This window comes from Alligator sinensis, unplaced genomic scaffold, assembly GCF_000455745.1.
Source record: "Alligator sinensis unplaced genomic scaffold, ASM45574v1 scaffold116_1, whole genome shotgun sequence".
NCBI classification, from domain to species: domain Eukaryota; kingdom Metazoa; phylum Chordata; order Crocodylia; family Alligatoridae; genus Alligator; species Alligator sinensis.
The window spans coordinates 2,318,960-2,333,631 of NW_005841908.1; the positions used below are offsets into that span (position 1 = coordinate 2,318,960).

The window sequence follows — 14,672 nt, forward strand, 5'->3', positions numbered from 1 at the left end:
TTCCTGCCTATGCAGGGGGTCGGACTCGATGATCTATTGAGGTCCCTTCCGACCCTGGCATCTATGAATTCAAACATTGGGGGAAAGATTCAGAAATGGTATGGACAAACACATTTTAGCTGCTTTAAAAGGGGGAGGGAGCTGCTGTTATGTCACTTCTGCATGATCCTGTAGGAATACAAGTGAACTAATTATCTTAACCCAGCTTCGTTCATAGCAAAGTTAAAGCTGGAGTAGTTTGCTACACCTGTATCACTACAGGCTCATGAGTGATAACAACCTGCATTTTTAACAGCCTGCATCAGTATGCTTTAATGTAGCTGCAATTGTTCCATATGTCTGTTCCTAAAATGCGCATAGGAAAGAAAAATTGGATACAGGATTAAATCTTGATTTAAGTAACTATTTAAGCTTCTAAGAAGCTTAGAAGTGAAATAACCTAGTTTACATTAAAATCAATTCACCTTTTAAACTGGAGCAAAACAGTGAACGCGGGCCACTCAGGCTGCCTCCACATGAGTGTGGCTGTTTGTTTCCCCAGGGACAAGCAGCAGTGGCACACCTCGTGCTGCCCCTCTTCGTCCCTAGGCAACACCTGGGCCATGTGCCCTCTGGCAAGTGGCATGTTACCCCAGGTGGGTACAGGATGCTGGGTCCAGCACTGGGCTGACCCCAGCAACCTTACCTGTTGTCCTGGGGGCCTCCTGGGGCTTCAGCAGTGGTGATCCTGCTGCTTGGATCCTGGCTGGCACCTGGAGTGTAGCTCCAGCCAGCCAGGCTCTGGTTTTGGGTGGTGTGCGCTGCCCCTGAATAGACCGCTCCACTTCTTTTGACCCTGGGAGATCCCAGGGTCAAACCCTCCCCCTGCCCTCCCTATACACTCTGTACAGCTGAATGTGTGGTCTGCATACCACGCAGCTGCGTTCGTCTGGATACGGCCTCAGAATGCAAGCAGCTCCCACTCTTAAATGTTTTCCCTCCAATGCTTGATAAACATTTAAGACGCACTGAAAAATTGTGTCTTTACGAAGTTCTGACTGTTAAAAGTGGTTTATCCTGTACCTCTTAGGAGATCTTTTTGGCTGATCCAAATTCAGCTATACACAGACAGTAAAAGATTATTTGAGGCAGTCTTACAGGAGTGCAAGAGCAGGAAAAAGTCACTCACCCGTGCCCGATGTCTCCGGACTTTACTGATTTGATCTGCTTTTGCCTCCATTCTTCCCACCAGTGCCTCAAGTTCCCTCTCCAGGTCTTCCCTGAGGGCAATGGTTGGAGCTTCCTGGATTAGCTTTGTTAGCTGCTGGTGATCACTTCCATGTAATTTAAAGACAGAAAAAAAAAAAGCTTAGGTCAAATCTAATGTTGCTATGCTTATGTGCTTATGTCTCTAGGGAGACACAATATCAGCAGCCAGAAAGTTTCAGTCTTTTATCTGGTTTTCTTTAACAACTCGTTTGCAAAGCTCTTGCTGGTATTACAGGAAGGCATGCTAGTAGCTCATTCTTGCTGTACTGGCTGGCTGTTAAAAATACAGGTTTGTTTGAACTCAAATACTATTAGGTTAAGATGATACAAGTAGCCTCTTCCAGACATAGTCTGAACCTTCAGAGAGTTGTTTAGAAAGCCCAAGTTCTCCCTCTACACCTCCTTATTCCATTTATATGAGCTACTGGTATTTTAAGTCTGGGCTCCTACAGATGCTGGGAAGACAACAGAAACTGAAAACAAGAGCCCTAAAAGAAGGATAGTCTTATTTACTCAACTGTCTGCTGTGCAATGAACGATGAGAAATGGAGCCTGGGGTAGCAATCCCTTAAGTCTGGTACTGCTGTAGGCAGGTACAATTAGCAAAGGAACTCTGCAGGATAGAATAATCAAAACTGAGTGCTAACACTACAGAAGGGAAAGTTGGTCTCTACTTGGCATCAATTGGAAAGAACTAAACTATACACCATTAACATAGCTCCAACCCCACCCAAAGGCACCTACCATTCTTGGGGAAGAGGCAGCCCAGGCCTTCCCCCCCATCCTACAGAAAACTGCCAACATCAGACCAGTGGTAAAACACATTCACATTTTCAATTAGACAATTTATTACAGAACTCACAAACTCATTTGTCCAAATTCATCCTGCAAAGTCAGCAGCACTTCTGAGAGCTCTTCCTGGGATGAAGAAGAGTCATTCGACAAGGAGGGCTTTCTGTCTTTGCTGGTATGAGGGACACTGCCAATGGACTTAGCTAGTGGAACATCAGTGACCACGCGATTGTTACACAGGGCTTTTGAGTGTTGTTTCATCAGGTGCAACACATGCTGGACATTGGCACCAACAGAATGGCTGGGACCAGTAGACTGAAGAAGAAAAACAAAGTATACATAAATAGTTCTTAGTGTCTATTAACAACTTAGAGCAATTGAGATATGTTGCAAGACATTTAAAAAAAACCAAAAACAAACAAACAAAAAAAAAACCACAATCCTAATTATGTAATTTTCCTTTTGATTTGTTGCTAGGAATTACTTTAAGGGATTTTTGTTTGTATTATGAGTACTTCTTGTGAAAAACAGCATAACTAGACAGGCCTGGGAGCAAAGGGCCCATTTTATATGTACCAATTCATTGTGATCCCAACGACAAACCTCCGATAGAAAAGAGCTGGAAAGAAAACAGATTAAATCTCTTAATCAGTCTGACCACTGGGTGTCACAAGAGCACCAAGTCAGAGGCCGAGTGTAAGCTATGTTTTCTGAACCTCAGACTGTTACATTTGATTTCAATCTCCTGTTCCTTATTTACGGGTTTTCAAAATTAATCTACTTACCTTTCCAGCTACAAACGGCACATCACCCAGACACAGTCTATAGTGGGGCTGAGTGTTAAGATGGCCTGAAGGAGAGCATTTCTGAAAGAAAACAGTAGCTTATTAGAGGTAGCACTCACTGTCAAGCCCATTCTCCTCTGCTTTCTAATTACAGGGGTGGCCCAGTGATCAAAGAACACAGATACCTAGCTGGCTCCTCAATCACTGCCCTTCTTTCCCACCCCCCATATCATTTAAAACAGCAGCATACTACCTTATCTGAGTGCTTGGCTTTCTTCTTCGTTTTTCTTGATTTTGCAGAGTTTGATGGTGACCCTGCCTGAAACAGTATTTTGCTGGTTTCCAGGCCCATCTGAAGCTGCAAATGGGAATTATGATTTTTTTAATTAATCAGAATGTGTGTGCTTGCACACATGCAAAGGCTTATGAAATGGCAGGGGCACATAGCCTCTACAGCAAGACTGCATTGTTACTGTCAAATAATAGTGACCATGACTGCATCTAAACTATACTTCCTGACCAAATGAAGGATAAGTAATCTCAATGGAAGCTGAATGAGGTCACTTCCAGGCTAAAAAGTGCTAAATATTAATCCTGCACCTCCTTTACCATCACTGCTGATTGCTAACACATTGATCAAGTCCACTTCCTGGTCCTGCCCAATTACTGATGTTATTTATGGCATCACAAGTCCTTGTATTTTGGTGGAGCTATGGTGAACAAATCCCCCAGTTAGAGTTATCCATGTGAGTACAGCTGACAGTACCCTGTTCATTTGTGCCCCAAGGTTGAAGAAGTGGCTTTTTAAACTATTATTTCCATCCACTGCCAGCAAAGAAATTTCTCAAGTGAACATGTGTGATTCATATAGGAACTAGGGCTGTCAGTTAATTGCAGTTAACTTACATGATTAAAAAAAATTAACGTTTTAAATTTGTTTTTGCGTTAATTGTGCTAATCGCACATATTATTTTGACCAGTGGAGCGGACCAGCCAGACCCTGCATACACAGTCCAAACCCCAGCCCGGCCTGCACTTGGCTCCAGACTCACCTGCTCATGCTGAGCAGCGCCAGCAGTTGGGCAGAAGCTGCTACTTGGCACAGGGGAAAAGCAGCCCCTCCCCCCACCACTGCCGCAGTGTTCTTGCTGCAGCCAGCCATAGCTCATGCCCAGGCTGCCCTGCAGCTCCTCTTCACTGCCATCACCGCCACCTCCAGGCCACCCAGTGGGGCAGTGGTGGCAGTGCAGAGGAGCCGCAGAGCAGCCCGAGTGCATCTGGGTGGCTGCAGCAAGAAGTGCCTGGCAGCGGTGAAGGGGAGGGGCAACTTTTTCTCCATGCCAAGCAGCAACTTGCCTGGCCTCTGCCACTGCTCAGCACGGACATGAGTCTGGAGCAGGCACAGGGCAGGCTAGGGTCAGTGCTCTTTGCACAGATTCCAGCTGGTCCAGGGCAGGCTGGGATTGGGGCTGGGGCTGGGCACTATTGGTGGTGGCGAGGAAGAGCCACAGGGTGCATGGGCTCTGGGCTGTTAGATGGTGCCTACTGTTGTTCAACTGTGCAATTCAAATTGCAACTATTTTTTTAAGCCTTGCAATTAATTGAGATTCATTTTTTTAATAATCAGTCCTAATAGGAACAGCTCCATTTCTATATATCATACAACTCTTAGTGCAGGAGTGCAACATGTTACCTGACCTTTTCTTTGGAATTCCCATTCCAGTGGGGAACATTTGCCCCTCTTGTGTACCAGCAGCCTGGGAAAAGAAGTTTCTTAGGGCAGGGAACTTCCACCCTTACTTAGGCAGCATTTGTTTGATAGTACATATTCTCCCTTTGGCTGTCCGCAGGCTCCTAGTGTAAAAATATTAGCTACATTTTTTGTTCTGTATCCATGTGAAGTCTGGGGAAGAGAACACGGGGTATGTTGCAAGCTACAGCAATCCTAGTTTCTAAGGGCTCGAGGGAAAAACATGCACAAACAGCTCAGGATGAAGTCCTGAAAGAAGTTAGGAGGTCCCTTTGGAAATGTTGAATGAAAAGAAGATCCACCCAGTCCGTGATGAGCTTGTATACGGGGAATTCTTGATTTAGTACAGGGCTAAGCATCCAATTGACTGGATGCAGTGATCAAACCTGAAGACAGAAAGAAAAGCTATATCATCTTGCCTCCTGAGCTGAAGGTCTAGCTCATGGGCGGGCAGTTATTTTGGGCAGAGGGCTACTTACCCAGTTTTGGCAAGCTGTCGAGGGCCACAAGGGTAGCCCTGCCCCTTGGCAGGTGCCCCGCCCCCTGGTCACCATCCTGGGACCAATGTCCCAGGGCAGCACCAGTGGGGCCCAGAGCAGGGTGCAGGCTGGCAGAGATCTGTGGAGCCAGGCTGGGCTGCACCAGCAGGGAGAGGGGGGAGCTGGCCCGGCTCCACAGAGTCCCTGCTGGCTGGGACCCCTGCTTCTGCCGCCCTGCTCTGGGCGCTGCCCCCAGGACACCAGCGTGGGCTCCGTGCACCCGTTCACTCCCAGTGCAGTGGTATAAGCAGGGGGCAGCATGCAGCCCCGACCACCTGCTCCCCAGCAGGGAACAAGCTGGTGCTGAGCATGGGGGAAAAAGCGGCTCCACCCCCACCCCATGGTTGGTGCTCCCTGCTGCAGCCACGCAGGGCTGTCCTGAGCAGGCACAGGCAGCCCCATGTGGGCTGTGAGTGGCTGCAGTGCAGGGCGCCAGCCACCGGGTGCCGGCCACGGGGCAGGCAAGGAGCTGCTTTTTGTGCTCAGCACCAGCTTGTAACCCACACCTGCTGCCCGCCCGGGCGCGCTGGTCGTGGGCTGCGCAGGGCGGCAGCAGCTGCAGCCCCCCTGCTTGCCACACCAGGCAGCGTTTGCCACCGCTGCCTCTGGGCTGCCCAACACGCAACCTCTGGGCAGGCAGCAGCAAACACAGCCCAGCACGGCAAGTGGAGGGGCTGCAGCTGCTGCAGCACAGCCCCGACAGGCAAGCCCAGAGCCGGCGCAGGGCCCAGGCTGGCAGCGGGGTCGGGTTACAAGCTGGTGTCAACTGTGGGGAAAAGCAGTCTTACCCTGTGGCTGGCATCTCACACTGCAGCCACTTGCAACCTGCGTGGGGCTGCCTGTGCCTGCTCAGGACAGCCCCATGCAGGCTGCAAGCAGCTGAAGCAGAGAGCGCTGGCCACAGCATGAGCAAGGGGTCGCTTTTCCCCAGGCTCCTCCCCTTACCCAAGTTTTCTGTTGCAGCTGAGAAGCCACATGGTCCCAGGCCAGAAGCCCCTGCTGGGGCTTTCAGCTGGGTGGGGGGGAAGCCGGGCAGGCCCTGCTGTTGCAGGAGCCTTCCAGGCTTCCCCTGGGTCCTACTGTCCCTGGTTCCTGTCATTTTTTACAGGAACCAAAAGACAGATAAATATTAATTTTCTACATTTTTAGGGGCCCCGCAGGCCAGACAGAATGGCCTTGCGGGCCGTATTCAGCCCGCAGGCCATATTTTGCCCACCCCTGGTCTAGCTGAAAGAAATGCTGCAATTTCCCTGCCTTTAAGTGCAATTTACCTGCTGTCTTTCAGTAGAGAGAGCATGCAAGGTTACAGATATTGGTTCTTCCCACATTCCCTCCATTGCCGAGGAAAAACAAATTGGATTAGTTGGAAAGGAAAAAAAATGCAGGAAAGTCAGGGGGGTATCACTTTGTATTTTAGGAGTCAAGCACCAGATAGACTGCCACAATCTCTTCATTACATTGCATATCCTGGAGACCATACCAGTGAGCTTGGCTGAAAGGTTAGTAAGAGGAATACAGCTACTCGCTACACACCGTACCACAATGGGAAAGACTGCTGCTGGTTACCTCAGCTGCTTTGTCCTGCACAAGCTTCCTTGCATGTTCCTCCTCCTGCAGTTTCTGTTCCAGCTCTTTCATTTTTTTCTAATTAAGGTTAATAGGGAAGATACCGTTACTGTTGGAATATATGGCTCTTTTCTTCTTGAATGACAGAATAGGAACTTGAAGAGATTCAGTATATTTGTCCATGCCAGGTAAAGACTCTAGAATCAGAGTAATTTCTGCTATCTCTATGCAAACAGTACACTATATTCTTTATATTTAAATTGAAGATTTACTGTATTTGCCCATGTTTATCTTCAGAAGTGCCCATGAGTGCAAAACAAACGACTTAAGGTTGGTGTGGGGGAGGGGGGGGGCGTGATCTAAATCAGGGAGTAAAAATGGTTTGGCTGCCCTTCTTGAACAATCTGAAGAGTCCTAAAAAAGCTGAATGCCCTCCCCTTTTGTTTTTTTGCATTAAAGTGATGTCCCATTCTACTTGCTCTGGAAGACACCGGGCAACTACAGAACTAGCAAGTTGGACAGAATTCAAACTTGATTGTGGAGACCTGATTTTTATTTATGCTATTTCACAGCATGTAAGTCAGGTTTTGAAGCCCAATTTTGGCCTCTGAAAATGGAACTTTGACTTATACACTATGCCACCTTCTCCTGTGAGTGGTGCCAGGCTCAGTGCTCGACTGGCACAGCCCAGCCAGCACCGCTCGCAGGGGATGGGGTCACACCAGCCAAGCACTGAGCCCAGCACTGCTCGCAGGCGATGAGACTGTGCCAGACCAGCACTGAGCCTGGCCCCGTCCCCTGTGAGCAGTGTGGGACTTGGCAGCACCACTCATAGTAGATAGGGCCAGGCTTGGTGCTCAGCTGACATGGCCCCATCCTCTGTGATCCCATGCCACTTGCAGGGGATGAGGCCGCACCAGCCGAGCCCAGTCCCATCCCTATCCCCTGCAAGCAGCACATCCCCAGCCAAACATGGAGCCCAGCATTGCTCACAGGGAACAGGGCTGAACTCGGCGCTCGGCTGGGGAAGTGCCGCTCGCAGGGGCCGGGGCTGGGCTTAGCTGCCGCAACCCAGGCAACACCACTTGCAGGGGATGACGTTGCGCCAGCTGAGTGCCAAGCCCGGCCCCAACTTGGATACCATGCCTAAGAAAATCCTAACTTTCCTAACTTCAAACCAAGGTCAACCTATACACTGTGAAATACTGTAGTCAGTTAAAAAAACCAAAACATATACATAATTAAAAAAGCAGGGGGGGGGTGTGTGCACACGCATGCACATGATTTTAAGTCTAGTTCATATTTTAGTTTTATATACATAAACACACATTATACACACAAACGTTAAATATTTACATTTATATTTATTTACATTAAGTAAGAAATAGAGCCATCTATAAATATACATATAAAAATATAAAATAAAAGTTTATTTTCATTAACACCTGTTAACTCAAACACTTGAAACAACTAGGGGTAAAAAAAACCCCACACACACTTGAATTTCCTGTTTTGACTGGGAGTGGGGGAAGAGGGTGGCGGCAGCTGCACACAGAGCAGGGGGGGCATGCAGAACAGCGGCAGCACAGGGTGGTGGGTGGCAGCAAACTTTCCCCACCAAGTGCAAGCTTCCCTCCTCGTGTTCAGCTGGCTGGCCAGCAATTCCAGTTAGCGGAGTGTTACGGTTATTTAATGCCAGTTAAGTAACCGGCATTTACTACAGCTTTTACTACATCTATAGAGATATAGATATTAGGGCTGTGCAAATCTTTGGTCCCGGATTCGATTTGGCAGAGATTCAGCCCGATTCAGTGGCCAAATCTCTAAATCCGAATCAAATCAGAGGACCCTTTAAAAATCACTCCAAATTGAATCGAAACCCTCCAAATTGATTCAGAGAGATTTGGACAGAGACAGCTTTAAATGTTTTTTCTACATACCTCTAGGTAGCAGGGGCTCGTGAGTGCTGCGATGCTGGGGCGCGTGGAGCGTCCCACAGGAGTGGGGGGGCTCCCCAGTGCACTTTGCAGCAGACCCAGAAGTGGACCAAAAGCACTTCCGGTCCACTTCCAGATCCGCTGGGAAGCATGCCAGGAGGGCCCCCCAGCTCAGCGACTGGTCCCTCCTGGGTCTGGGGGGAGCACCTGGGGTCCCCCTGCAGCCGATTGCCAAGCCAGGAAGGTGCAGGGGGACCCCCCAGCAGACCCAGAAGTGCACCGAAACTACTTCCGGTCCACTTCTGAGTTTGCCGCTGAGCACGTGGAGGGCCCCCCACACTCCTGTGGGATTCTCCATGCGTCCCAGCATCACAGCGATCACAGTTGCACCTGCTACCTCAAGGTATGTAGACATTTTTTTTTTTTTAAGTTGTATCTGTCCAAATTGCTGATTCTCTGAATTAGCATTGAATCTTCACATTCTGATTCGGCCAAATTGAATCAAGGACAGCAATCCGAATCAAATCACTGTCCCTGATTTGGGCCGAATTCGAATCAAATAGGGCCCACTTCGCACACCTCTAATAGATATAAAGATTCCACTAATGAAAAGAAGCCTTTTAAAAAAAATTGTTGGGAGACATCAAAATTTACTACAGGAGAAGGGACTGTTTTGTCCAGCTCTAGTAATGATCTTTGCTATAGGATTAAAAGCATGCTAATACTAATGACCAACACAAGTCTGATCCAGATCACAAGAGGAATGACTGACCTCTGCTAGGGACTGCATTGCAGTCAGTTTGGTGTATTCTTGTTCCAGCATATCCAGCTTCTCCAATTTAGACTGAACATGCGACTGATCAAGTCTCTCTCTCTCTAATGTGGCCTGGAAGAAGACAAAAGTAAAAAGGCAATACAATTTTTAAAAGTGCAACTCCACTAAATCATCTACAGATATCCAAATTGTTATAGCAGCCTCACAGTAAAACAAAACAAGTCACTGATTTCTCTCTATGTTTGGTGCAACTATGCCTTCAAATAGCATTCAATGGCAGGCACCTCATAACCATAGAGATGTCCTGGAGAACTGAAGAGATTAAAAACAAGTATCTTCAATTAGGTATTAGAAGCTCCCTGAAAATAGACAATCAGTAGATCAATGTTGCAATGACTGACTTAAGAGCTGTGGAGGGGTGGGGAAGGGAAAATTCATATTTGGAACAAACTGGGCTAGTTTTTATTTTAGAGCCTAACTTTAGGTAGCAAGTTTTGAAGGAAAAAAAAAAAAAAAAGAAAGTGGCTGTATCGTCATTAATGAGAGTTCTGCCATTATCAATCGAGTTCATTGTTCACCCATATAGCCATAACAAGCAAGAGAAAGGGAGCAAGGAAGTTATACACAGTGGCACAGCACAACCACGCAGGTTTGCTTGGAAAATCCAAGTTTACCTGTTTGTCCAACAAGCTTGTCTTTTCTTTTTCTGCATGCTCAATCATTTTCCTCATATATTCCAGCTGCTTCTCTAGAAGTCTGCAACGTGATTCAGCAGTTGACAGTTGGGAAGCCAGTTCTGAAGATATCGGAGACAGTGGAAACGTGAATTCAGTTGTTGTCGTCGTCATCTGCTTCCTGCAGCTTTCACAATGTGCTAAGTGCCGTTCCAAAACTAAGCAAGGAACAGTCCCCATCTCAAAATGCTTAGAGTTCAAGTGCTTAAACTTAACTTAAACCTAAAAGTTAATTCAGATTAAAGTAGTGTGTTCTTAAAGGGCAGAAGCTATTCCTGAATAACTCCATGTATAGATACTTAATGCAAATAAGACTGTACCCATGGGGCGATTTCAAAATGGAGCTATTCCAGAATACATAGATGCAAAATAAATTATTACATACATGTCACACAACACATGCAACAGGTAGACAGAGTTCTTTGGGTAAGTGTGATGTCTTTTATTAGACCAACTAAATCGTTGGAAAAATTGTTCTTTGCAAGCTTTCGGGTACAAACACCCTTCTTGAGGTATAGGGAAAGTCTGCTGTTGTTGTGTGTGCTCTCCTGGGTGGAATAGAAGCCAAAATGTCTACGTCTGAAAAAGGGTGTTTGTGCCCAAAAGCTTGCGATGAACAATTTTTCCAACTATTTAGTTGGTCTAATAAAAGACATCACATTTACCCAAAGAAGCATGTCTGCCTATGTCCTTAGACCAACAGAGCTACAACTAACAACCCTGAACACATGCAACAGGCTTTTTTTTTTTTTTTTTTTAAGTATGACTAAAGTTACCCCCATTAGCTCTTCAGGGAGTGAAATTATCTCCTTATTCCCAAGTATGTTAGTGACCATTTAGTATAATAGAACCCACATCATCTGTATCTGGTGATCCCCAACCCACTTAGTTCACAGTGGTTACCAAATTAACCAGCAATTTCCCAGCTGTTTGCCAAAACATTTACTTCAAAGGGTGCTACAATCAGCTGTTGCTTATCAGTGGTTCCACCCTGTTACCAGAAACTCATTACCATGGATCTGGGTTTTCTGCTTGCCATGGAAAAAACAGATTTTCTCCTTTAAAGGAGAGAAACGCAGGAAACCACAGGTTTCCCCATGCAGGCTGGCAGAGTTCCAGCCTGCAAGGGGCTGCTTGGGACAGGGGAAGCAGGAGGACAGCAATCAGAGGCAAGGCATGCACTCCAGGGCAGGGGTCAGGCATCAGGTGACACATTGAGGCAATGGGGGGGCATGTGCCCCCCCAGATTTGTGCACCGACAGCAGGGCACAGGGCTGCAGCCTAGCTGGACTGGCACACAGCTGCTTCAGCGGGACTCCCATGCCAGCTGTGCCACCAACAGTGTGAGGAGTAATGGACTGGGGGGCATGCTGACCTCACCTCCTCTCATCGCCAGCCGCTTGCATGCTGAGCCACAGCTCTATCCCAAAGGGGTGATGGGATTGGGGGGGCATGGGCAGCCTGAGGGGACAGGTGGCAGCTGGGCCATGGCAGTGGGCTAGACCTGTGGCCTGGCACACAAGCAGCTGGCAGCAGGAGGAGGTGAGGGCAGTGTGACCCCCTTCCCCTCCTGGTCTATTACTCACACTGCTGCTGGTCCAGGGATCCCAGGCAGTGGCAATGAGTCTTGCCACCCCACTCCACCCTCCCACGCCAGGTCCCACCTGCTGGGCCAGACTGCAGCCCCATGCTCCACTTTGGGCACAAATCTGGGGGGCACATGCTCCCCAATGCATCACCTATGACATCAACTATGGTCCTGCCATGGCTCCCCCCCACCAGACACTGGGGGCAGCAGGTCAGGAGTGAAGGGCAACAGCGGGGGGGGGAAAGAGGGAGAGGAAACAGGAAGGGAGGGAGGGCTGTGGCTTGGGAGTGAGGGGCACTAGCATATCAGGACTTCTCAGTGCTACAAAGCAGCTAGGGGGACAGCTGCAACTTGACCCATGTCCTGGTGGGTGAAGGGGGAGCTCTGATTTTCTACGATAAAAAAAACCTCCACCAAAATACATAGATATTAAAATAAATTATAAATATAAATGACTGAGGCACTGATAGGCTTCCAAATTACTTTAAAATTGTAAATATATCAACAGACCATTGTGTTCAACTGATACCTAAAAACACGGTTTTTAAGTCAGAGAATTTAGATTTTTAAACAGAGAAGACCAGGATCCCTGCTCATCACTGACTGGCCTCTAGAGAGACAAGACTGCAGCCCATTTAAGACATGAACCTCTTTTGCAAACTTAGACACAACATTAGAGCCTTGTCCGGACCTTACCCTGTAAACTGAACAAATATTAATCAGCTTAGTGCTGTTCGGCTTAGTGGAAGTTACATGGTAAAGCAAAAAACCTACTCTGACTGCCCATCACCTGCACAGCTGACTTGCACTAGAGGCTTGGTGAGCAAGGGCAGGACTAGGAGCTAGGGGAAGGACAGGTCTCACTGCTCCTGCTGAGTAAAGTAAGTGCTGCAGCCCCAGTGCCTCCCACTGCCCCTCAGACTGGCTCTGCTCCCAGCTCTAGGGAGCCCATCTGGGGTGGAGGAAATGAAACAATGCCTCCCTGCCACCACTTAAACAGCAGGTCTGCTTCCCAGGGGTAGAGCAAGCCTGTCCAAGATGGAGGGGAGCAGAAGAAGGGGGATGGGGGGCAGCAAGGAGGCAGTGTCCCTCCAGCTCAGACTGGCTCAGTCTGCTCCTGGCAAGATGCTGCGCCCCCGCTTCCCTGCTTGCCCACTGCCTCCTGCTGTAGAGTAGCTACAAGTTAATGGAACAGGAGCAAAATTAAGCAGGTTAGAAATAATCCTACCCTGAAGTGGTTTAAGCCATCTAAATGGTGTTAACTTGCAGCTAGTCCAGGCTTTACAAGCTCCAGAAGCTGCCTAAAGTTACTGTGTAACAAGGCCCTTAATATACAGCTACAATTCCCCTAGTTAACACCCCTGGGAGGAGGTGGGGAAACCAAACAGACAAAACAACTCCATCCCCAACAAATCTACAGTTTAACCCTTTTTGTCACACCCACAAAGCACAAGACCAAATACTCAAATGCACATTTAGCTCCCCCTAAAATAATATAGCATAACACAGATTCTCACCAGCTGGAGGGGGATGGTGGTGGTTCAGAAGGTAGTACACAGACTGACAGCAGGTCTTCTTGAGCTTCCCCTCCTCCCACCCCCCAGGCTTTTCCTTGAGCCTATATTCTGTATCAGTAGGTCTTAACTTTTTTAGATTCAAAGCATCAGACTCAAGGCAATCCTCCACAACTTCTATGAACTGAGCAGCACCCCATTTCAAAAACATACTTATTAGAGGTGTTACCTTCAAGCAGAGGGGACAGACAGACAGGGTAGGGGAGCAGCTAGGCAGGGAGAGCAAAGCCTGCCCTTATATCTGCTTATCTCCTCACACCTGAAGCCTGAGGCTACCTTTGTCTTCTTATCTCCTTACACTTTCTGCAGTATCCTTCAAAGGATCTCAGGGACACAGTAACCCTGTTGATAATCACTGCTCTATATTTATAGATGGCTTATTCTAATATTCTAGTAATTGTTCTTTGAAACTGAACTAGTTCTCTTGTGGACTTGGAAAATATCAATTAGTTGGGATTTATGCTCCTGTGAAAGTTACACTATAGGGGGAGTGCTTTCTTATCTCCTTCCCTTTGCCATTGTGGAATGCCGTTCAATACAGCATTTCTTCTCTTCCCTTCCTTCTCCACCTTAGTTCACAGTCACCACCGACTAAGCTGTTTTATTTTTATGACTTGTCTAAGAATCTTAATGAAAATATCTATTATAAAACTGTATTCAATACGTTTGGTTAAACTATATCATAGCTTTAGCAAATAATAATATTTGGATCATCCAATGCTCTGAGATGACCTGGCTCAGCTAGACAAGCGAATTGCTTTCTTTCCTTTGCTAGGAGTCATGTCTAAAAAAAAGTTCATTTGGCAGTCACTCAGAAACAGGCTTTTGGGGCCTCCTGCTTTAGCCACACTTTGTAGCATTGAACAGGCCCCTTGAAAATTATCAGCTCTGGCTACAAGCAATTACTCATTTCTGCCTTACCAGACTCAGTCAACAGAAACACACTACTATTTAACAGGATTCCAACGAGCCACACAATTCAATTCTCATCAAAAAACAAAATATCAAGTTATTATAGCTGTTACATTAGTCACCATTCGTGTTATCCATAATACATTATTTCTACCTGGCTTGGCCCAATACTAGTGGGCTTGACCAACAAGCTTCATTCTACTTTCCTATGCTACTGCTTATAACTAAAATGCAAGGCTAAGCACATAGTGTCATAACTAAGGCTGACACTAGGTCCAAAGTCTGCATTCAACATCATGGCGTTTCAGTCACTCACCACATCCGAAGCCTACAACACAGCTGTTCAGAAAAGCATTGCACTTTAAAATAAAATGCAGTAACAGCTGGAGCACCTCAGTGGCTAATCTGAAAATCCTCATTTTTGCAGAGGAAAGAGAAGGAAGGAAGCTAACCCTGCCACATATCTGGGTTT

At 47.2% G+C, this 14,672-nt stretch overlaps 1 protein-coding gene across 4 annotated transcripts in view; it reads right to left on the reverse strand.

The window, feature by feature from the left end:
• CEP57 (centrosomal protein 57) overlaps positions 1-14,672 on the reverse strand; it is a 37,482-nt gene that overhangs the window by 3,998 nt on the left and 18,812 nt on the right. For 3 of the 4 annotated variants that reach the window (XM_025197871.1, XM_025197872.1, XM_025197874.1), the window contains 7 exons: positions 10,067-10,284; positions 9,390-9,503; positions 6,681-6,758; positions 3,079-3,183; positions 2,826-2,906; positions 2,111-2,355; positions 1,169-1,313 (listed from right to left, as the gene is read on the reverse strand). In XM_025197871.1, coding sequence (XP_025053656.1) covers positions 1,169-1,313; positions 2,111-2,355; positions 2,826-2,906; positions 3,079-3,183; positions 6,681-6,758; positions 9,390-9,503; positions 10,067-10,284 — 986 coding nt within the window. The remainder of the gene's footprint in view (positions 1-1,168; positions 1,314-2,110; positions 2,356-2,825; positions 2,907-3,078; positions 3,184-6,680; positions 6,759-9,389; positions 9,504-10,066; positions 10,285-14,672) is intronic. The other variant, XM_025197873.1, reaches the window with a different exon arrangement.